The 22197-nt window shown below is 46.0% G+C and overlaps 2 protein-coding genes and 1 pseudogene across 4 annotated transcripts in view; all 3 read right to left on the bottom strand.

The window, feature by feature from the left end:
* DESI2 (desumoylating isopeptidase 2) overlaps positions 1 to 4249 on the bottom strand; it is a 38179-nt gene extending 33930 nt beyond the window's left edge. For 2 of the 3 annotated variants that reach the window (XM_054712884.1, XM_054712886.1), the window contains exon 1: positions 4135 to 4249. In XM_054712884.1, coding sequence (XP_054568859.1) covers positions 4135 to 4176 — 42 coding nt within the window. In that variant the 5' untranslated portion in view covers positions 4177 to 4249. Of the gene's footprint in view, positions 1 to 3550; positions 3575 to 4134 lie in introns of those variants that run through there. The other variant, XM_054712885.1, reaches the window with a different exon arrangement.
* Positions 4250 to 9573: 5324 nt separating this feature from the next.
* Positions 9574 to 22197, bottom strand: part of CATSPERE (catsper channel auxiliary subunit epsilon) — a 79146-nt gene continuing 66522 nt past the window's right edge. Inside the window, exons 19-22 of the mRNA XM_054713085.1 lie at positions 21954 to 22040; positions 15637 to 15794; positions 11244 to 11297; positions 9574 to 9835 (exon numbers count right to left, since the gene is read on the bottom strand). Of these exons, the coding sequence (XP_054569060.1) occupies positions 9691 to 9835; positions 11244 to 11297; positions 15637 to 15794; positions 21954 to 22040 (444 nt within the window). The 3' untranslated portion in view covers positions 9574 to 9690. The remainder of the gene's footprint in view (positions 9836 to 11243; positions 11298 to 15636; positions 15795 to 21953; positions 22041 to 22197) is intronic.
* On the bottom strand, positions 13190 to 13876 carry LOC103293488 (protein MIX23-like; annotated as a pseudogene).

Below are 22197 nucleotides of genomic sequence, written 5' to 3'. Positions count from 1 at the left end.
TCAGAAAATAAAGGATGTGATAGACATCATAGGTCCCAGCTAACTGCCATTTCCAACTCCCTGCCCCCCCACCCCTCCCACGTAACGCCCCGGAGAGCTAGGAGAGCCAGGAGAGCCGGATGATCCTTTCTCGGCTTCCGCAGTGCCACGGGACAGCTGTGGACGCTCTCCGGGAAAGCCCGTCATTGAAGGGGGAGGTGCAGGTGGAGAAAGGCCTCCTCACCTGTCTGCCTTCACACCCTGAGCAGGGCTAGTGTCTGGTGCTATGGCCGTCATTTTACAACTCTGAGGGGACACGCAGGAACAAAAGGCCAGCAGAGCGGAAGGGTGCAAGTCCTGGTCCTGGATGACACGCTGAGCTGCGGGCCTACCCCAGGGTCTGTTTATTTGTGGACTTAAGATCATTATCCTTCCAGTTTAAGCCACCGATTATCAAGCTGTTCCTTTCAGCAAAATAACCAAACCAAAACAGACACGGCCTGGTGACTTAACTGACTGTTTATTTGCAACTGAGAGGAACTTACAGTTTTATTCCCAGGGTTCTGGCTTGGGAAACTAAGCTAGGTACAAAAATAAACAGTACAACGGAGAGGTGTGGGGGTGTGGGGGTGAAGGGGAAGGGTCTAAGGTGGGGAGGGAGGGGGGGAAAGGCTGTTACTGAACATGTGGCTTCAGAGATTATGGGACCCTTCAGGTGAAGGGTATGATCAGATGAACATTCAGAAAGTCCGCCTTTGCCTGCTGAGGCGTGGGGAGTCAGAGCCTATCACCCCTGCAGGACCTCAGCTTCCTTGGAAGAGTCTAATGGAGGACACTGGGGTGGTGAGGGGGGTGGGATGGGGGGCAAAAGAATGGAGAGCAGACCAAAATTTCCTTATTTGAAGAGTTCTAGAAAGTGTGTTTATTTTCTATTAAGACTTTGAAGATGTGCCAAAACCGGTTTGGCTCAGAGGATGGAGTGTCGGCCTGTGGACTGAAAGGTCCCGGGTTCGATTCCGGTCAGGGGCATGTGCCTTGGTTGTGGGCACATCCCCAGTAGGGGGTGTACAGGAGGCAGCTGATTGATGTTTCTAACTCTCTATCCCTCTCCCTTCCTCTCTGTAAAAAATCAATAAAATATTTTTAAAAAAAAAGACTTTGAAGATGGACAGATACTATTTAAAAACAGGAAGAATATCAATAAAAATATATTAAAAAATAAAAACAGGAAGAAAATTGTTTGACAATCTACAAACATCATCACACTACTGCATACGCTGACTTTATAAAAATTCCTTAGTAGCCAAGATAATATGAAAGCACATAATCTGGAACTACGGCCAATGAAGAGCTTGTGCCGGAGTGACTACACCCCAGACTGTCCCAGCAACTGAGGCTGATCTGAATCACCTGCTTTACAATGTAGGCCAGTCAACTGGGAGTATGTGCATAACCTCATTCCCAAGACTCGGAAAGTAACTCCAGGACATGTTTTATTGGTGGCAGGTTACCCCGAAGTACAGAGAAACATAATCACAAACAGTAATTGACAGCGCTGTGTAGATGAGGTAACCTCAGGAGGATGCGGCTCCTCCTCCAGAGGAAGGTAACACAGGTGATCCTCGTACGACTGCGCACGTGGCAGAGTTACGGGGGAAAGAAATGACCAGCAGCTCCCAACCTGGCAAAGAGGAGCGGGTGGCCGTCTCAGACAAGGGGCACAGGATGCATGGCAAGAGTCCCTAGAGACAGTGATTATTAGCGCATGTTTACAGCAGACGACAGCAACCCTCATCAAAGGGCCCACGAGGAGCAGGAAGCACCACCAAAGGTAAAGGAACATGCCCTTGACATCAAGAAAAGGTCTCAAAATCCAATACGGGCTTGAGCAACGTGAGTGTAATAGACACAAATTTGCACCTCAACCCACTGGTCTCAATTCTAAAACGCAACTCTGATCATGCTGCTCTGGACCACAACACCTTAAAGTGGGTCCCCCTGGCTCACAGACGCGCCCCCCCCCCCACAAACCCTTCATTCCAGCCCCAAACTAAGAAGAGTTCTAATCGAACTTTCAGTGTGTCTCCTTTCCTGTATCCTACCCTCTTGTTATTCTGGACCAGCTGCTATTTCCAAATCCAACCCGTGCTTCCTGCCCCTGCCATTCCCCCAGGCTGGCAGTTTCTGGGCAGAGCTCCGACCCCGCCTCCACGTCCCCCCTGTACCTTTCCATGTTTCCTCACCCTACAGCCTCGTGGAGCCCTTCCTTAACTTCTTGTTATGCTCTTATCCAAATCATGCTCTTCTATTCTGAACTGTTACTACCATTGTACCTCTCCTATGACACTCTAAGTTCCTTAAACAAGGACAATCAATTCATTTTTGTGACTTCTATAGGGTCACACTTACATAAGTGTAGACTGCTGAATTAGTGGCATGAAACAATCACAAACTGAAGCCCCCAAAAGAACATACAAAAGCAAGCTTATTAGAAGCCTAATAACTCTTAACCATTTTGATAAACAGTCATGTACTTCTCCTGTTGACAGGACAAAGCAATATGTAAGAAATGAAAAACGGGAATTAGTAGAGAAGATAATGAATCAGACTGCGGCCTGGAAATTCCAGCCCCTCCCTGTTTTTAGTTACCCTTTTCTCCACCTGCTTCCTCTGTACAAAGGTGATGTGAGGAACTAGTTAACAGTGTTAATGTCTCTTAGATATTAAAATATAGTGGTTTCAGCCCTAGTGGGTTTGGCTGGGTGGATAGAGCGTTGGCCTGTGGCCTGAAGGATCCTGGGTTCGATTCTGGTCAGGGGCACATGCTTGGGTTTCAGACTCTAACCCCTGTGTGGGGCGAGCAGGGGGCAGCCAATCAGTGATTCTCTCTCATCATTGATGTTTCCCTCTCTCTACCCCTCTCCCTTCCTCTCTGAAATCAGTAAAAAATATATGTATATGTATGTGTATGTGTGTATATATGTATATTCTACTAAGTGCCGACTGTAGGTCATGAAGAAGAAAAAACCAAGTTTAAATATAGAGAGTTCTTAACCAGACACAGGCCAAAAACCTGACACGGGGCCATGTTCTTCCAGGCTCTCTGGTTCTGATGCTGCTTCTCTGCCATGTGATCACGTTTCACGCTTCTCAGGATGTTAACCTCCGAGCTCTTAGGTGGACTCAACGGGGAGCCCACCTCGAGCCCTAGGCGGCCCCCAGGCCCTCCCCGCACAGCTCCTTTCTCCCCGCGGGGTCACCTCGTCAGCAAAGCAAGGGAAGAGAACAGAAAAAGTTCGGGGCTGTGCCTGGGAACCGGGAGGACTCGGGCTCTCACAGGCGCCGAGCCGCGGACAGTAACTCCGGGAGAGCCGAGTCAAGGACGAAAGGAGCGCTCACCGCCTAAAGCGAACCAACCCCGGCGACCCTGCCGCTCCGGCTCCGCTCGGCCGGGGGTTCCAGCGCCCGGACCCGGCCCGCGCGCAGGTGCCGGGCGCGCAGGGCTCCCACGCGGGGTGACACGACGCGCCGGCCCCCCGCCCCGCCCCGCTCCCGGGGTCACGCCAGGCACCTGTTGCATCACCGGGACGGGGGTCCCCCCGCTCCGGGAGAGGCGCGCCACCGTCCTCTCTCTATACCTCGGCGGGGCTGTTTTCGGGACAAACGTCAGCCTCGTTCGTCTTCCGAGGGAGCTCGCCTCGGCGGCCGGGGGTGGGCTCCGTGCGCTCCGGAGAGACCGGCCCGGCCCCGACGGCGGGGACCGGGTGGACCTTCGGAGGGGCTGGGAGTGCTGGAGACGGGGGCGTGGACAGAGGCGTGTGGAGGGCCGGCCACCGAGAGGGGCCGGGGGGGCACCCGGGGTCCCTGCGGTGCGAGTCGGAGGTCGGACCCGCGACGGAAGCCGGGCCGGAAGGACACGGCTCCTCGGCCGGGTGTCGGGCCCGGGGCCGGGGTCCGCGCCGAGCGGGGGCCCGAGGGCGATCCCCGTCGACCCGAGCCGTGGCCGCAGCCCTCGGCGCCCCGGGCGGCACCGACACCCTCGAGGACGGGAAAGCCACGCCGCTCCCCTCCCCCACCCCGGGCATCCGCGGGGGGCGGGGGCGCGGGGCCGGGGTCCGAGCCGCGCGCCAGGGGAGCGGGCCGCGCCGCACTCACCATGTCGTACACGTTGAGCACCACCAACTGGTTGGCCCCCATCCTCCTGCCCGCGGCCGCCGCCTCGCCCCCAGCCGCTCGGTCTCCGCGGGGCCGAGGCCGCTCCGCCCCGCCCCGCGGCCGCCTCAGGGCCGGAGCCGGGCACTAAGCGCGCAGCCCGGCCCGCGGCAGCCGGCGCAGGAGCATCGGGAGGCCGGGCCGCTCCAGGGCGCCGCCGACAAGACCTCCGCGCCGACGGGGCCGACTGCTGGCGGCCCGCTCGGGCTCAGGCACCTCCCCCGGGCGGCAGACACGTGGGGGAGGGCGGGGCCTGGCGAGGGGCGGGCGCCGGGAGCTCCGAGGGCGGAGCCGGCCCGGCGCCCGAGCTCAGCCCGCCGGCGTTTCTCTTTCCGCGGCCGCACCTCGGACCTAAAATGGCGCAGCCCCCGCGTCTCTCCACCTCGGGGAGCGGAGTTCCGGGGAAACTACAGTTACCAGCATGCAGTGGGTTCACCCGCTGCGTGCCTAAGCGCGGAGGCGGAGTCTCATCTATTACGGTCCTTCGTCGCGGTGTTCTTTCCAGGCCTTGACTACAACTCCCAGCATGCTGCGCGGGTCCCGACCCTATCAGACTAGGGTTTCCCGGGAGACTACAGTTCCCAGCATTCAGTGCCTGGGAATCTGCCCCTGATCCTTTGCGGCCCGCCCTTGGCTGCGGGGTGAGGTCCTCAATATTCGACCCCTTTTCATTGGTCCTGGCGAAGCTAGTTTTGTCGCGTGGAGCCTGGTGAAGATAACGAAATGTGGCAAAAGACCGCAGCAATGACCTTATTATCCAAATCCCCCCTTTTTTTTTTTTTTTGCAAGGGGAGGGGGTGGGGAATAAAGGTAGGCGGGTCACTGGTGGTGGGTGGGGTGTAACATACATCCAGTTAATCCTCAATGTGGAATTTTACATTTTATGAAATTGTCCTGATGAAACGAGACTCAGATTAGCCTAACCCTAGCACATAGTTGGTGCTTTTGAATGCACTTAACAAATATTTGTTGTGTCTGCCATGTGCCAGGCTGTGTTGTAGACCCTGGGAAATACAGTAATAAACAGGAAATAAGACAAACAAAATATTGGTGGTTTGTGCTTTGCAGAGAAATAGGATGAACTGATTGAGAGTAATCTTAGAGTGGCTGCAGCGTGAAGGTCTTTTGCCAAAGTGAGTTTTAAGCTGAGATCTGAATGACAAAAAGGCAGCCCTATAAATATCAGGGGACAAGTATCCCATTAACAGGAAACCACAAACCTAATTGATTCAACTAATTAGGAAACCGTTTCATAAGTGCACACCAAAAGGTAGTTTGGATATTGGAGTTGTGGGGGACATAGAAAATTAGAGAGCTTTGGAATATTTTGGAAGTAGGGTATATTAGACTTGCTAATGGGTTGGGTGTTGAGTTTATTAGGGAGAGAACATTCAAGGATAACTTCTAGATTTTCAACTTGGGAAATTGTGAGGATGGTGGTGCCATTTATAAGATGTGAAAATTGGGAAGAACAGGTCAGTAGGAGGAAAGTCAGGAGTTATGGTTTGGTCATGTTAAGTTGGAGGTGCCATTTATTTACTAGAGGCCCGGTGCACAAAATTCGTGCACTGGGGCAGAGGGAGGGTGTCCCTCAGCCCAGCCTGCACACTCTCCAATCTGGGACCCCTTGGGGGTTGTCCGACTGCTGGTTTAGGCAGTTGGACATCCCTCTCACAATCCGGGACTGCTGGCTCCCAACCGCTCACCTGCCTGCCAGCCTGATCACCCCCTAACCACTCCCCTGCCAGCCTGATCAATGCCTAACTGCTCCCCTGCCAGCCTGATTGCCCCCAACTGCCCTCCCCTGCAGGCCTGGTCACCCCCAACTGCCCTCCCTTGCAGGCCTGGTCCTCCACCCAACTGCTCTCCCCTGCCACCCTGGTTGCCCCTAACTACCCTCTCCTGCAGGCCTGCTTGCCCCCAACTGCCCTCCCCTGCCAGCCCAGTCACCCATAACTGCCCTCTCCTGCCGGCCTGGTTGTCCCTAACTGCCCTCCCCTGCAGGCCTGGTCCCACCCAAGCTGCCCTCTCCTGCTGGCTTGATCGCCCACAACTACCCTTCCCTGCCGGCCATCTTGTGGTGGCCATCTTTGACCACATGGGGGTGGCCATCTTGTGTGAAGGTGTGAGGGTCAATTTGCATATCACCTCTTTATTATACAGGATTTATTTTTTAATCCTCACCCAAGGATATTTTCCCATTGATTTTTAGAGAGAGAGAGTGGGGGAGAGGGAAAGACAGAAATATCAATGTGAGAGAAACACATCGATTGGTTGCCTCCTGCACACGCCCTGACTAGGGCCCAGGCCAGGGAGGAGCCTGCAACCGTGGTACATGCTCTTGACCAGAATTGAACCTTTCGGTCTGCTCTATCCATTGAGCCAAACCAGCTAGGGCTGGAGGTGCCTTTTAGACATCTGTCATGTCAATGGGCATTTGGATAAATGAAGCTGTGGGACTGATTGGATTACCTAGGAAAAGGTGTAAAGAGAAAGGGGCCAAAGATAAAACTCTTAGACCCTTCATTTACAGGTCAAGTAGAGAAGGAAGAGGAACCGTGTGGCTGGGGAACATGGTAACACAAAAGCCACAAGACAGTTAGATTTAGCAATGTGAAGGTTACTGGCAGCCTTGACGTGAGCAGTCTCCGGGGAGGGGTGAGGTCCAAAGAATAGTTTGAGGAGTGAATGTAAGGTGAAGAAATGGAGACTATAGCAGCTAGGGCACAAATGGGATCGGGCTGTGTGGTCAATGGAGGACATTTTAAAGATGAGAATACTAAGGTATACTTGTATGTACAGAGAGAACTTGGTGATCTAGGAGAGAGGGCGAGGTTCCCAAGGGCAAGGTAAGAAGAGATTCTCCAGTGCACAAGTGGCAGGAAGTGGAGAGGTTGACCATCAGTAGGAGGGATGCTTCATCCATAGTGACAGCATGTAAGGTAGATACAGGTGCATAGTGATGGCCTAGAAGATACAGAGACAAATGGAAGTAGGTTAGACATTTGGGAATGGGGAAATGGTTTTTTTTTTTTTTTCTGATTTGCTTTTATTTTCTCAATGAATAAGAGGCAAGATGATCAGTGGAGAGTTCGAGAGGGGAGAGGTGGAGTGGAAGGAATTTGAAGAGAGAAAAAGGTATAAAATAGGAAAAACAAATATACTAGGAAAATAGGGTTGAACTCCAGGCAGTGTTGAGTGACAGTAAGTGCTGTATTCATCATGACTGTTAATTGACTGTCCTCAGACAAAGTTGTGGACAAACTTTTAAAATTGTCAGCTCGCTGAGGAGAAAACATAGCTGGGATTCAGAGAATAATGGTGACTTTTGTCTTAGATGTCTCTAGTTATAAAGTGACTTTTTAAGCTTGTTGGTATGGCAGTGAAATGTGATTGATCTTTGACCAATCTTTGACTGTAGGGGTTGTAGTCACTGTCCAGGTAGGCAAAGCTACTCTGTGTCTGGAGTGGTAATCACCTTGGCAGAGGTATATAATTTTCCCTGGCTAGGTTAAACATAGCTTACCTGTCAATCCTGTGTTTCATGTGTCTGCAGGAGAATTATTCCATGTTGGTGCTAAGGTAGAGATCATCCTTGTTGAAATTTGGGTAATCAGCTGCCCCATTGCCTGTTTCATTATATATATACATATATACACACACACACACACACACACACACACACACACACACATATGTACATGTATATGTATATTTGATTTCAGAGAGGAAGGAGAGGGAGAGATACATCATCAATGATGAGAATCATTGATCGGCTGCCTCCGCATGCCCCCTACTGGGGATCGAGCCCACAACCAGGGCATGTGCCCTTGACTGGAATGGAACCTGGGACCCTTAAGTCCGCAGGCTGACAATCTATCCACTGAGCCAAACCAGCCAGGGCCTGCTTCATTCTTAATCGGTACAATGGGAGCTGGGGCCCAAACCCTGTGACCAGATCAGACAGGAACTTGGTTTGCTGTTGGTTATCTGTATGAGGATGTTTACAGGGAATTCCATAGGATCAGCAGGTAATTGAATGTTGTTGACCATGTGAGTGTGAACTGTTTCTGATCTTCCTTTCACATGGGACAGTCTTGCTCCTGATCATTTATATAAAACACCTAAACAAAATAGTAGCAAATAAAACTCATCAATATATTAAAAAATCACATATCCAGACCAGATTTTGAGATAGTTCCTTTTTATTCATACCTAAGATGACTTAGCTGCAAGGAAACCAAGCAACCTTGGTACTCTGCTCAATGGCCATGAAACAGGCCAAATTCCTTTGTGGCAGACTTCCTGTGAAAACTATCTTCAGGGCCTAGCCAATGACTCTTTTGTATTGAGCAAGGTTGCTAATAAATTCCGTGTAAAGAAGGAAATACCAGTTGTTTATTTTTTATTTCATTCCCCTTGCCTTTGGCATTCTAATTCACAAAACCACCACTTCAAGGTCTACAAGTTTAGTGCCCATGTTTTCTTCTCTGTATCTTACTGTTCCAGTCAAACATTTGTTGACAAAAAGGGGTCACATGCTGACTGACTAACATAGGGAAGGCCCTGCATGGCGGCTTTGCAAACTCAGAGACCTACAGTAACCACAAAGGATGGTCTGAAATTAAAACTTGAAAAGCAGTCTAATGGTGGGTAGTCATGTCCTAGACAGGTATCTTCCCTGACAAAGATCAACTTTGACCTTGACTGAGCCTATTGTCTTTTTGCATCTACACTAATAAAAGAGAAAGATGCAAACTGACAGTACCTTCGTGACACCCACCAGCCAATCAGGAGTGAGTATGCAAATTAACCCAACAAAGATGGCAAGTTAATTTGTAAACTCAGGCGCCGAGCGGCTGGGAGCAGGATGCTTGCATTGTCGCCATGGTGACAACACAGGCGTTACGCACCGCCCCAGCAGCTCCGGGCCTCTGGGCAGCATGGGAAGGCGGAATGGCGGCTCTGGGCCAGAGCAAAGGCAGTGCCGGCAGCCAGGGGAAGGAAGGCCCGTTCTTGCACGAATCTTCGTGCATTGGGCCTCCAGTCTATGATAACATACCTTTGGAATGTCAGGGTAACTTGTAACTTCCCTCTTTCCGGACCCCTCAGGGCACAACCAATGTGCCAGGGCAGCTTGATTCCCAGTGGGAGCTGTGCAGGAGGCAGCCAACTGATGACTTCCTTTCTCCTCGATGTTTCTATCTCTCTAGCCCTCCCCCTTCCTCTCTCTATGGACATCAATAAAAATATATTTTTAAAAAGATAAATGCAAACACATTGAGAATTAATTTTATAATATGAGATATACATGAAAATATTTGTGTTTTGGATAATTTAGGAACATTTTTCAGATCTTGAATTTGATGATACTATGAACTTTTATTCTTAGTACTTCTTGGTCAAACACATGTTCTCAATATAAATATAATATATATTTATACTCTGAGTATATTCCTACATATATGTATCCATAGTAAACAAACTTTCATTTTTTTCCTAATTATTCTTCTGTTTTCTTTTGTCAGTTGGTTCGTAAAGATGTCTGTAGATCCTCATGTAATGGAAGTAGCTAAAAGTTAGAATACTGAAGAACAGTAGCATCAGGAGAAAGAGGAAAGAAAAAACCAGGTAGCCATTTGGACTGAAATTAAAAGAAAAAAGTCATTAGAAATGATTGTTCACTTTGGTTAATTTAGTTAGTCAAACAATTTCTGAATTGCTAGCTACTATTCCACTGACAGAGAACAAAGGTGAATAAGACACCTTGTCCACCCTTGAACTGTTTACCTTTTAGTGGCTGAGGCTGACCAGGCAGGAAAATAGACAGTATGATCAATAGCATGAGAGGCTGCTGCAAAAAGGCGAAGCCTGTTTCCCAAAGTTACTTAGAAACAACACATGGCTCTTCTCATTTGCAGATTATTCGCACCATTAACCTCCCATCAGTGCAACAAATTGAGGACTCAGTAATATTTAAAGTAGGGCTATAATTAATGACTTGTCTTGCACGTTTGTTTAACATTATACAAAAAAAAAAAACAAAAATAAAATCGGGCCCAGGACAGAGGAGCAAAGTCATTTGTGGTCCCAACTTTCATCTAAATATATAAAAGCTAATATGCAAAATGTCCCCTCGGGAGTTCAACCGACTGGGAGTTCAATCACTCGCTATGATGTGTGATGACCACTTGGGGGTGGCATGGAACAAAGGAAGTCCCTGGCCAGCAGCTGGCAGCCAGGGAAGGGAGGCCCCAGCCAGCAGCTGGCAGCTGGAAGTTGGCAGCCACTAGGGATCCTACTCGTGCACAAATTTCATGCACTGGGCCTCTAGTATTAACATAAGACTTTTTCTTCTGCTCTCCAAAGAAACTGGCATGGAGTCCAGGGAAATGCTTTTACAACCAGTTACCTGGGTGTATTGAGACAATGGCCATTGGCCTAGAGCTAATTCAGGGTCTGTGTGGGCACAGCCACTGTCCCCTCTCAGTCCCACTGCCAGTCTACTTGCTACCCTCGAGGTGGAGTTGAAAGACATGTTTTATGGGAAGAAGGGAGCTGTAGAGGATGATGGAATAAAAGGGGAACCCAGCCTGGCTGGCGTGGCTCAGTGGTTGAGCATGACCTATGAACCAGGAGGTCATGGTTCAATTCTTGGTCAGGGCACATACCTGAGTTCCAGGCTGGATCCCTAGTGTGAGCATGAAGGAGACAGCTGATCAATAATTCTCTCTCATCATTTCTCTCTCTCTCTCTCTCTCTCTCTCTCTCTCTCTCTCTCTCTCTCTCTCTCCCCCTCCCTCTTCCCTCCTCTCTGAAATCAATTAAAAATATATTAAAATATATTTTAAAAAGAGGAAACTAGCGGTAATAACACTTCTCAGGAGTTCCCTCCTGCTGGGTCCCTGGTGCAACAGATACAATTTCTAGGACGGCATATAGGGAAGAAATATTAGGTCCCAGGAAAATGGGTGAGGGGCTTTTCCTTTTTAGCTACCACCTGTGTCTTTTACAACTTTTTTCTTTAAAGCATGATTAGGCACAATTATTACCTGGGAATCACTCCATAGGTCTCTACTGCAAAGAAAGCTGTTAGGTTACAGAAACTGCAAATTAGAAAAACAATATTAAAGATTAAATTAAATACAATATATTAAGGCTCCCTCCACATCTCTATGGTAATGATCAAATCATGTATAATCTTAGTATAATCTTGACAAAGGAGATAACAGATACATTTATATAACAGCAGTGATGATTTTTCCATGTGTGTGCTACAGAATTCCTCAAGCTGGTCACTACAACCTCACCGACCTGCTAACAGTTTTACACCATTTTGATAGTGGTTCCCAAGACAAACGCAATAACGATATTAATAATAGTTAACAATAATAAGTATTGACAAAAATAATAAAGTTATTTTTTATCATTAACACTTATTGCAAATAATACTAATTGAGTATTTGCTATGTACCAGGCAATGTAGCAAATTTATAGCAACTGTTCCTTTTAGATGAGGAAATGGAGACTCAGATAGGTTAGGGCAGTGGTCGGCAAACTCATTAGTCAACCGAGCCAAATATCAACAGTACAACGATTGAAATTTCTTCTGAGAGCCAAATTTTTTAAACTTAAACTTCTTCTAACGCCACTTCTTCAAAATAGACTCGCCCAGGCCATGGTATTTTGTGGAAGAGCCACACTCAAGGGGCCAAAGAGCCGCATGTGGCTCTCGAGCCGAAGTTTGCCAACCACGGGGTTAAGCTACTTATAAATGTTTACACAGTTGTAAGTAGTAGAGCTGGGATTTGAATTCAAGGTTTCCTGATCAAAGTGCATGTGATGTTTACCTGATGTAGGCTAACTCCTTCAGGAAGCTGAGAATGTTAGGAAGTCAATATATGAAACTGTGTTATTATATCCAAAGTTACTGAGTCTCTCTTATAATTTAGCATATTGCTCGAAATGAGACAGGATATAGCTAAATAAACATTAATAATATGATTTTACCTACCTTTATGTCGGAGGAAGAAAGGAGAAGGAACTCTTTTATTGAGTGCCCAGCAATGTTAGGGATTTTAACCCAGGTACTTCATTTAATCCCCAGAATACTATAAAATAGGTATTATTGACTCATTTTACAGACAAAGAAATAACCTCAAAGAGAAAAAGCAATTTGCGTAAGACTGCATAGCTACTAGTGCAAAATTAAGACTCAAAGCGCCCTCCCTGGTTTGGCTCAGTGGATGGAGTGTCAGCATGCAGACTGAAGAGTCCTGGGTTTGACTCCAATCAAGGACACATGCCCGGGTTGTGAGCTTGATCTTCAATAAGGGTGGGTGGGGGGCATGCAGGAGGCAGCCAATCAGTGATTCTCTCTCATCAATGAAGTTTCTATCTCTCCTCCCCCTTCCTCTCTGAAATCAATAAAAATATATTTAAAAATAAAAATGAAAATATGTTTTAAAAAAAAGACTCAAAGTAGACTTTCTAGCACAATGTCCTCAAGGTCCATCCATGATGTTGAAATGGGAAGATTTTCTTTTTTTTATAGCTGAGTAATATTCCATTGTATATATGTACCACATCTTACTTATCCATTCATCCATCGATGGACACTTAGGTGGCTTTCAAGTCTGGGCTATTGCTGCAATAAACATGGAGGTACAGGTATCCTTTTGAAATAGTGTTTTGTGGAACTCTTCGGTTAATGGTGAGCCCAGACTCTATGACATTTTTTATTCTTTCTGCTAAGTCAGAAAATTATTTTAATAGCTACAAAATATTTTTTAACAGAACCAGTGTAAAATAGCCGTTGATTTCTTCATAATTATCAGAATTATTTATACTTGAGGTCTTGGCTAAGTGGGGCTGAAATCAACTAAAGGTCTTGGACTGTTGGCTCAGAAATCATCCTAGGAAGCCCGCCTTGTTGATATATGTCATGCTTAGCTTTTATGAGATGACCTGGTCCTTTTTATTAAAAAAAAAAATCTTTTTATTCATTCTTTGGAGGCTTGAATGAATTTGGCAGCGTTCATCAAACACCTTCCAGCTCCTGTCATTTACCACTTCTTCCACATTCACTTCTGACCGTATCCATTTCAACTTTGTCTGTTCTTTTCTAAGTTGCTTTAATAACATGAAATTGTCCCGATTCTTTTCTCTCTCTTCTCGGAGGTGTTTTAATGCTGATGAAGTCTGAGCTGTACAATCTTTTATGACTTTGTCCCTACTGACATGAGCCTCATCAAACTCATAAAGTTGTTTACAGATTTGGCTGGCATCATTTTTTTCCTGCAGAGAGAGCTGTTATAACCATAGTGTTTAATTCATGTCCTGTCCTGTCATCAGTTGCCCTCATCACCTTAGTAATTCCTGGAACTGGGCGAACTCCTCATGGTTCACATGCCACTGAACACCACCGTATTGGACCTATATCTTTCATTCTTCCTACTAGGAATCTCCTTCCCTCTTGGCTTAGTGATATTGACATGTCTTTGTGTAACTTATTTATTGGACTTTGCAGAGTGCAATCGAAATTTTATTCTATCTTGTCATTATTCCTTTAAGCAAATTCTCTGTGGAATTGTTCTTCCCCACCCCTGGATAAAATATTGTGTGTAATAGTTATACCATTCTTTGTGCTCTTCTCCGGCTAATTATTTTAGGAACTTACTTTCATCACAACACTCCCCTTGTAAAGGTGCTAAGGAGGCTAAGAAGGCTCTCTAGGACATGGTTTGAAATTGACTTCAACATTATGCCTTACCTTAGTCTGCCTCCTTTGTTTCCTACCTTCCTCACTCAAGGTGTTTTCCACTTTCCTTCATGATCCACAAGCCATAGACATTTCATTATTAGTGTGGTTTCTGAAGGGTGTATCCTAGTCCTCTGGCAATGTAAATTCTACCAATGTTCCTTATTCTCCATGAAGTTTTCTTCCAATTCTCAAAATAGCATTGATATTTCCCATCTTTAAATTATTATTCTGCTCATTAATAATACAAATTATTAAATTTGAAAATATCTCAGTATTGCTCTGATTTAACCTCCCTTGGTTTGTGTGTGTCTTCCCCACTCCTTCTTCCCCAACCAGTTTAATTATAAGTACCTTGAAGGCTGAGATTGTGCTTATGTTATATTTGCATCTATCATAACCAAGGAACATAGTAATTGTGAATTGATTAATTAATGTTTAACATGAAATCTTATCTCCCACCCCCATAGAATGCTTATTGTGATTGCTACAAAAATTAGAAAGCAAATATGTAAATCATAACAAAAATTGAATATCGAGGCGACACCAAATCAAATTAAATTAACATAGACAACAGCATGGTGATTACCAGAGGAGAAGGGGTGGGGAAGGTAGAAGAGGGTATGGGGGGAAAATGGAAGAAGACTTGATTTGGGATGATGAACACACAATCCTATATAATAAAGATGTAATATGCAAATGGTCGTTATGCCGTGAAGTGTGATGACTGACCGTGTAACTACCGGATCATGGATCAGCAGGAGGGTGGGGCAGTGAGCTACAAGCAGGTGGTGGAGAGCTACAGGAGGAGGCAGGGTAGCAAGCTATGGGGCGGGGGGAGAGTGGAGGGAGCTACAGGAAGGCGGGGCAGCAGGCAGAGAGCTATAGGAGGTAGCGAGCTACTGGCTACAAGTGGGCGGGGGAGAGCTACAGGAGGGGGAAAGGCAGCAAGCTATGAGGAGGAAAGGGGGGAGGTGGAAGCTACAGGAGGGCAGGGCAGCGGGCGTAGAGCTACTGGAGGGTGGCAGCGAGCTATTGGAGAGCTACTGGCGCATGGATTTGTGTGCAGGGCTACTAGTACAATATATAGATGGTGTATTAGGAATTGTACACCTGAAACCTATATAATTTTATTAACCAACTAGAGGCCCGGTGCATGAAAATTCATGCACTGGAGGGTGGTTCCTCAGCCTGGCCTGCCCCCTCTCACAGTCCGGGAGCCCTCAGGGGCGGGAGGCGACCCAGTGATCAGGGAAAGGCGACGCCCCCATCACACCTCTGCTGCTGCCACTGCCTGCAGCGCAAGCCTCAGCTGGCCCTGGTTACCTGAGCCTCGGGCAGCCCTGGGTGGCTGGGGGGCTGAGGGGACTGGGGGACTTCGGAGGCAGGCATGCAGAGCGGCTGGACCCGCCTCAGGGTGGGCCTGGCTGTGCTGCGTGCCTGCCATCCCGGCGAGGCTGAGGGGACTGGGCGCCGCCATCTTTGAGGGTGTGACAGTCAATTAGCATATTCCTTCCTTATTGGCTGTGGGCACTGCCATCTTTGTGAGGGCATGACAGTCAATAGCATATTCCCTCTTTATTAGATAGGATGTCACCCCAATCAATTAAATTTAAATTAAAAAATGAAAATTTAGTTTTGAGGAATTAATGCTAAAATGATTGTAATAAAACATTTATATTCACCTATAGTTTGGATCCAGGATCTTCACTTGAAACACATACATTCCAGTACGGTGCATAGGCCAAACCAAATGGTTGTGGTTAGACTTGTTGATAATCTCGTATGGCTGACTCAAGTCTCCTGGTTTCCCAATAGCATAAGAAAAACAGTGCTTATAGTTCTGAACAGGAAACAAAAACAAAAACCCACTCGATCAAGCCATCGAGCCTCTGAGAAAACAAATCTTCCCTAGCCTCATGAAGTACGCCTCCTTTCTGGCCGAGTACTTCTCGGAATAGTGTGTCAGCCATGTCTAGAAACTTGAATCCTGTCTTGAGCTGTGTGTGTGTAGCCAACAATTCAGTACCCACGTTCTCCCTTTCCTTCTCAAGCTCTAACGTTAACTTGGAAGAACCTGTGAAAATGTCACTTTTCCTTTTGAGTCCTTCAGTTTCTCTTCTGAGAATTTACATCTCTAGAGTTACCTCCCAGATCTTTTATGCAGGCTATTCATCCCTGTAGAGTCAGGACTATGTAGCAATCAGCGCGGCTCCAGGAGCTAGAATGCTATTTCATTCCAAATACATGTTTCAGGGAGAGAGCGCCGCTGGTGGCCATGTTCAGTTAATACACCCTCAGGAAGGGTAGCTTTGCTCACCCAGACATAGCTAGTCTTTGCAGGTACCTGCGTTCTATTATATTCAGACTCCAGACTGCATGCCCCCTTCTGGTGGAGAGCTTTGTGTCTCCATACAGTAGGAGTGAGTATTTGGGGCCTGGTGCGGGCACTCCAAACCCTCCTTGAATGTAAGCCACTATTTCACTGCTTCTAAAACGTGGTCCCCAGATCAGCAGTAGCAGCATCACCTGTGAACTTGTTAGAACTGCAGATTTTGGGGCCCCTCCCCAGATCTGTTCAACCAGCAATGTTGGAGGTAGGGTCCAGAGACCTGTTCTAGCAAGTCCCCTAGACCAGTGATGGCGAACCTATGATACGCGTGTCAGCACTGACACGCGTAGCCATTTCTGAAGACATGCGGCCGCTGAGGCGCCACATGCCAAGGATGAAACATTTGTTGCTCCTGAGGATGAAATATTTGCGAAATAATGTTTTTTCCTCAAAGTGACACACTACCCGAGTTATGCTCAGTTTTTTGGCAAAGTTTGACACACTAAGCTCAAAAGGTTGCCCATCACTGGCCTAGACAATGGTTGGCAAACTCATTAGTCAACAGAGCCAAATATCAACAGTACAACGATTTAAATTTCTTTTGAGAGCCAAATTTTTTAAACTTAAACTTCTTCTAACGCCACTTCTTCAAAATAGACTCGCCCAGGCCGTGGTATTTTGTGGAAGAGCCACACTCCAGGGGCCAAAGAGCCGCATGTGGCTCGCGAGCCACGGTTTGCAGACCACTGCCCTAGGTGATTCTGATGTGCATTAACATCTGAGAGCCACTGCACTGTAGCATACTGACTGGGCACACTCCAGGACTGTTAATTAACAGGTGGCCCATTGCTTCAAGTAATGTGTTATTTTGGCAAAATCTTAGAACCTTTGGGTGCCCTTTGTGAGATTTGGGCAAATAGAGTGTCACACCTATCCTCAACCCCAGACCCTTCAACAAAAGTCATAGGACAAGTTTTCTTTTTAACTGACTCCATGACTAGTTTAATTCCTTATCCTTTCTTAATAGTGGAATTAATACTCTATAAAAGGGTAGATGACTATACTCCATTAATTAGTCCCACATATTTATTGAGCACTCATAATGGGTAGATGGTGGGGATACAGCAGTGAACAAAACACACACAACTTTGTTCGCTTATGCAGCTTACATTCCAGTTGGGGAGCCAGACAATAAATTGGATAAATAGGCAGACTACATACCCAATGTGTCAGTGAGGGACACATGCTAATGACATTAAAGAAAATTGGGAAGGGAGAGATGGACTGTCATGGGGTGATGGTTAACTTTTTTAGAGAGTGGCCAGGGAAGTCTTCATTGACTAGTTGATTTCTTTTAAAAAGTATTTTTTATTGATTTCAGAGAGGAAGGGAGAGGGAGAGAGATGAAAACATCAATGATGAGCCCAAACTGGTTTGGCTCAGTGGATAGAGCATCGGCCTGAGGACTGAAAGGTCCCGGGTTCAATTTCGGTCAAGGACACATGCCGGGGTTGCGGGCTCTATCCCCAGTGATTCTCATCATTGATGTTTCTATCTCTCTCTGTCTTTCCCTCTCCCTTCCTCTCTGAAATCAATAAATATATATTAAAACAACAACAACAAAACCAAAACATCAATGATGAGAGAGAACCATTGATTGGCTGCCTCCTGCATACCCCCCACTGGGGCTGGAGCCCGCAACCTGGGCCCGTTCCCTGACAGAATCAAACCGTGGCCTCCTGGCTCACAGGTCAATGCTCAACCACTGAAACGCACTGGCTGGGCTTGACTAGTTGATTTTTAAGTAAAGACCTGGAGGAGGAAGCTGGCTAGTCATAGGGGCGGGGCATAGCAAATAATAAAGGCTTTGCTGTAACGGAGATGGGAACATTGAATGGTTTTGAGCAGAAGAGTGACATGTCCTCATTTATGTTTTGGAAGGAAATCTAGCTGCTGTGTTGTGCCTAGATTCCTGGTGGGCAAGGCTGAAGGGATGTTGCTGTTCTAACCCAGATGGCTGGTGATGGAGGAGCAGGGTGGTGGCAATTTAGGGGGGTGGGGGGGGAAGGGGCGCGGTAAGGAATGACCGAATTCAGAATAGACTTTGAAGGAAGAGCCAACAGATTTCCCGAAAGACCAAATGTGGGCGTGCGATGACACTCAGAGGCTTCTTCCCTGATCAAGCTGGAGGATGGAATTCCCACTCACCGAGGCGGGAAGGGTTGGGGTATGTGTGCGGGGTGGACAGTAGAAGCTCAGTTTGGGACATGTGAAGTTTGAGATGTTAATGGAAGCACCATAAATTTTCTTTAACATGTGGTTGTTTGTCTCATCTTAGTAAAAAAATAAGACCCTCTCTCCACCTCTTGCTCTCTAGCTACTACACTATGTCATTCTCCCCTTTACCGCAAAACTCTTCAGCAGACATGGCCATTCTTGCTGCTTTGAATTCGTTTTTGCTCTGTTAATTAAACCCACTTCGGTAAGTTTTTGCCTCTCACACTGCCACCTAAAAGGATCCTTCAAGGTTACGAGTTAGCTCCATGCTGCTAAAGTAAATGGCCAGTTTTCAATGCTCATCATAGTTGACCTATCTTAGTGTGGATTTGACACAGTTGGTCCCTCCCTCCCGCGAGACTTGCTTTACATGATGTGTGTCTGGAACACCACATTTACCTGGCGTTCTTCCTGCTTCTTGGGTTATTCCTCTTTCATCTCCTTTGCCCCTTCTCATTTCCCCAATCTCTAAATAGTTGAATGACCCAGTGTTTAGTTCTCCTCTTTTTGTCTCTATATCAGGGTTTCCTAAACTTATTGTGTGTGTGTGTATAAGTTTTTTATGTGGGTCCTTTTGTCAGTTTGATAAAACCTATGGATTACCAAGGATACCTTCTTAGAATAATGTTCCTATTTTTATTTATTTTTATTTTTTTAAAAAATATATTTTTATTGATTTCAGAGAGGAAGGAAGAGGGAGAGAGAGACAGAAACATCCATGATGAGAGAGAATCATGGATCACCTGCCTCCTGCGAGTCCCCCACTGGGGATCGAGCCCACATCCCGGACATGTGCCCTTGACTGGAATCGAACCTGGGACCTTTCAGTTTGAAGGCTGGCGCTCTATCCACTGAGCCAAACTGGCAAGGGCAGAATAATGTTTTTAACCCTTTGCACTCGCTTGCTTTTTCTCGATTCTTGCTACCGATGCTAACCGTGTTGAGTCACACTCGACATCCGAGTGCAAAAGGTTAAAGACACAATATAAAATTGTGTCTACAAGGGAAACTAGTTATAAAGAATTATAGCTGACAAAATATTAAAAACAATAAGGTACTATATTAAAATTTAAAAATATGTGCTTTGCCCTAACCGGTTTGGCTCAGTGGATAGAGCGTCGGCCTGTGGAGTGAAGGGTCCCAGGTTCGATTCCAGTCAAGGGCATGTACCTTGGTTGCGGGCACATCCCCAGTAGAGGGTGTGCAAGAGGCAGCTGATCAATGTTTCTCTCTCATCGATGTTTCTAATTCTCTATCCTTTCCCCTTCCTCTCTATAAAAAAAATCAATAAAATATATTTTAAAAATAAAAATATGTGCTTCTTTAAATACAGGACCTAACACCAGATTTAATAAGTACCATAATTATTTTGGTGTAGGAGGAAACAAATTCATTAGGTAAGAATGAGGATGGGTGAAGAGGTGTTGGAGATTTTAGGACAAAGGAGAAAGTATACACTAGTATATACATGAGATGGGGAGAGCAAACAAAGTAGAGAAATACAGTTATATTTTTGGGCAGAATGATGGGACCTTTTCAATCATGAAAGGAAAATGAAACAAGTCAGCATGAGCATGTTTTTCTCTGACCACAGTCAGCTGCTAAGGTGGATAGTTGAATTTAACCAGGGTTGTGATTTAGTCACACAAATATGAAGAAGTAAGAGAGGCAACGGAATTGAGGGTACATATTAATAGAATGATATAATTATTGACCATGGAATTTAAGCTGGATAAAGAGGGAAAGATAACCTGGGAGTGAGGTGAGGGTGGTAAGATCACTAGATTGAAGGCTAGGCTGGGGTTAAAGGATTATTCAAAGAGTTGTTAGGGTCAAGCTTCTAGAGCAAGTATGTCAAACTCAAAGGCTAACACGGGCCAAATAAACAAGGTTTAAGTTTCTGTGGGCTGCAAAAAATGTAAGTTTTCATAGAAATGTAAGTTTATTTCAATAGAGACATGCTGAATAAAAGGACTGAAATAAATGAGTCATCGTTAACATAAAATAATAGAACATTTTAATAAAAATTAATAACTTTTCTTTAACATTAACTTACCAGACACTGAATAACTGCACAAATTAATAAGCGTAATGCAAATAAACCTATTTTACTTGTTCTCCAAAAGTGAAATATTTCCTGTTGCTCACACCAAACAAGTCAGTCCAAGACTAAAGATGTGGCCATCGGCTGCTAAAATATTCGCTGCTAATATTAGTGGGGAGAAATGGTGCGCCTGCGCGTAAGGCGCGTAAGGGAAATGAATGCAACAGGATTATAGTGATCAGTCATTAGCGAACATTGTAGTTCGTTATTAATAACTAGAGGCCCGTTGTACGATTTGTGTAATGGGCCTTCCTTCCCCTGGCTGCCGGTACCAGTTTTCCTCCAGCACCCAGGACCCAGGCCTTCGCTCTGGCCGCCACCTTCAATCTTCGCTCCAGCTGGAGTGCTGCTCCTGTAGCTCCCTCCACCCCTCCCGCCCCCGCCCTCTCCCTCATAGCAGGCGTCCAGCCCCGCTGGCTGCTCCTCGCATGCATGCATGCTGCCCAGAGGCCCAGAGCGGCTGGGGGGCGGGGCTGCCGCCATCTTTGTCAGGTTAATTTGCATACTCACTCCTGATTGGCTGGTGGGTGTCGTGAAGTGACAATCAATTTGCATATTTCTCTTTTATTAGTGTACATGATGTATAACAGAATATTGTAAAAATTAAGTTATGAAATTTTTATTAAAATGTTTCTTACATACCGTTATATTGACTAGGCTGCATAAATATTCATTGTGGGTTGCATGCGACCTGTGGGCCCCAAGTTTGACATGCTTGTTCTAGAGTTATGCTGCTGGAAAGTTAGGGAGTAGTGGATGGAGAGTGGAATGTTTGGAATACAGAGGACAATATACATCATTTGCATATATCTTTGTCTTGACATGTATAGATTCTGATGCAGAAGCAAAGTAACATTCTGATTTTAGGGTGAACATTTTATAGGCTGAGGTACTTTCTCTGTCACTTTTTATTCATGAGATATGATTTGATTCTCCAAATAACATACATTAATTTAAATTTAAGAAAATTCAATTGCAAAATAATTAAAAACGGTCTAGGGTTGGTAATTGGCATTAAGAAATGTTCTTCTGCCTGGCTGGTGTAGCTCAGTGTTTGAGGGTTGAACTATGAACCAGGAGGTCAAGGTTCAATTCCCAGGCAGGGCACATGCCTGGCGGGCTTGATCCCCAGTGTGGGGCATGCAGGAGGCAGCCCATCAATGATTCTCTCTCATCATTGATGTTTCTCTCTCTCTCTCCCTCTCCCTTCCTCTCTCTGAAAGCAATAAAATGATATAATAAAAATAAATAAATAAATAGAGCAGTTTGCAAGGTAAAATTTTTCTTACCTCAGGTCCCCAAACTTCTTCTAATGGGAGGTCTTTGTTAAGTGTGGTCATTGACTTCCACGTCTGGGCCTCATTTAAACAACCACTCTGTCAAGATATATATATAGTATATCAATTTATTCATAAGTACTTCATATATTTTAATGCCATTAAAAAGTATATATTTTTAAAAAATGTTTAATTATTTAAATGTTTGCTGATATACAGAGAAACAATAGACTTCTGTATGTTGACCTTGTATGGA

This window comes from Eptesicus fuscus, chromosome 24, assembly GCF_027574615.1.
Source record: "Eptesicus fuscus isolate TK198812 chromosome 24, DD_ASM_mEF_20220401, whole genome shotgun sequence".
In the NCBI taxonomy this organism is placed as follows: Eukaryota; Metazoa; Chordata; class Mammalia; order Chiroptera; family Vespertilionidae; genus Eptesicus; species Eptesicus fuscus.
Note: the sequence above shows the minus strand (reverse complement) of the source record. Positions and strands in the feature narration are given on the sequence as shown.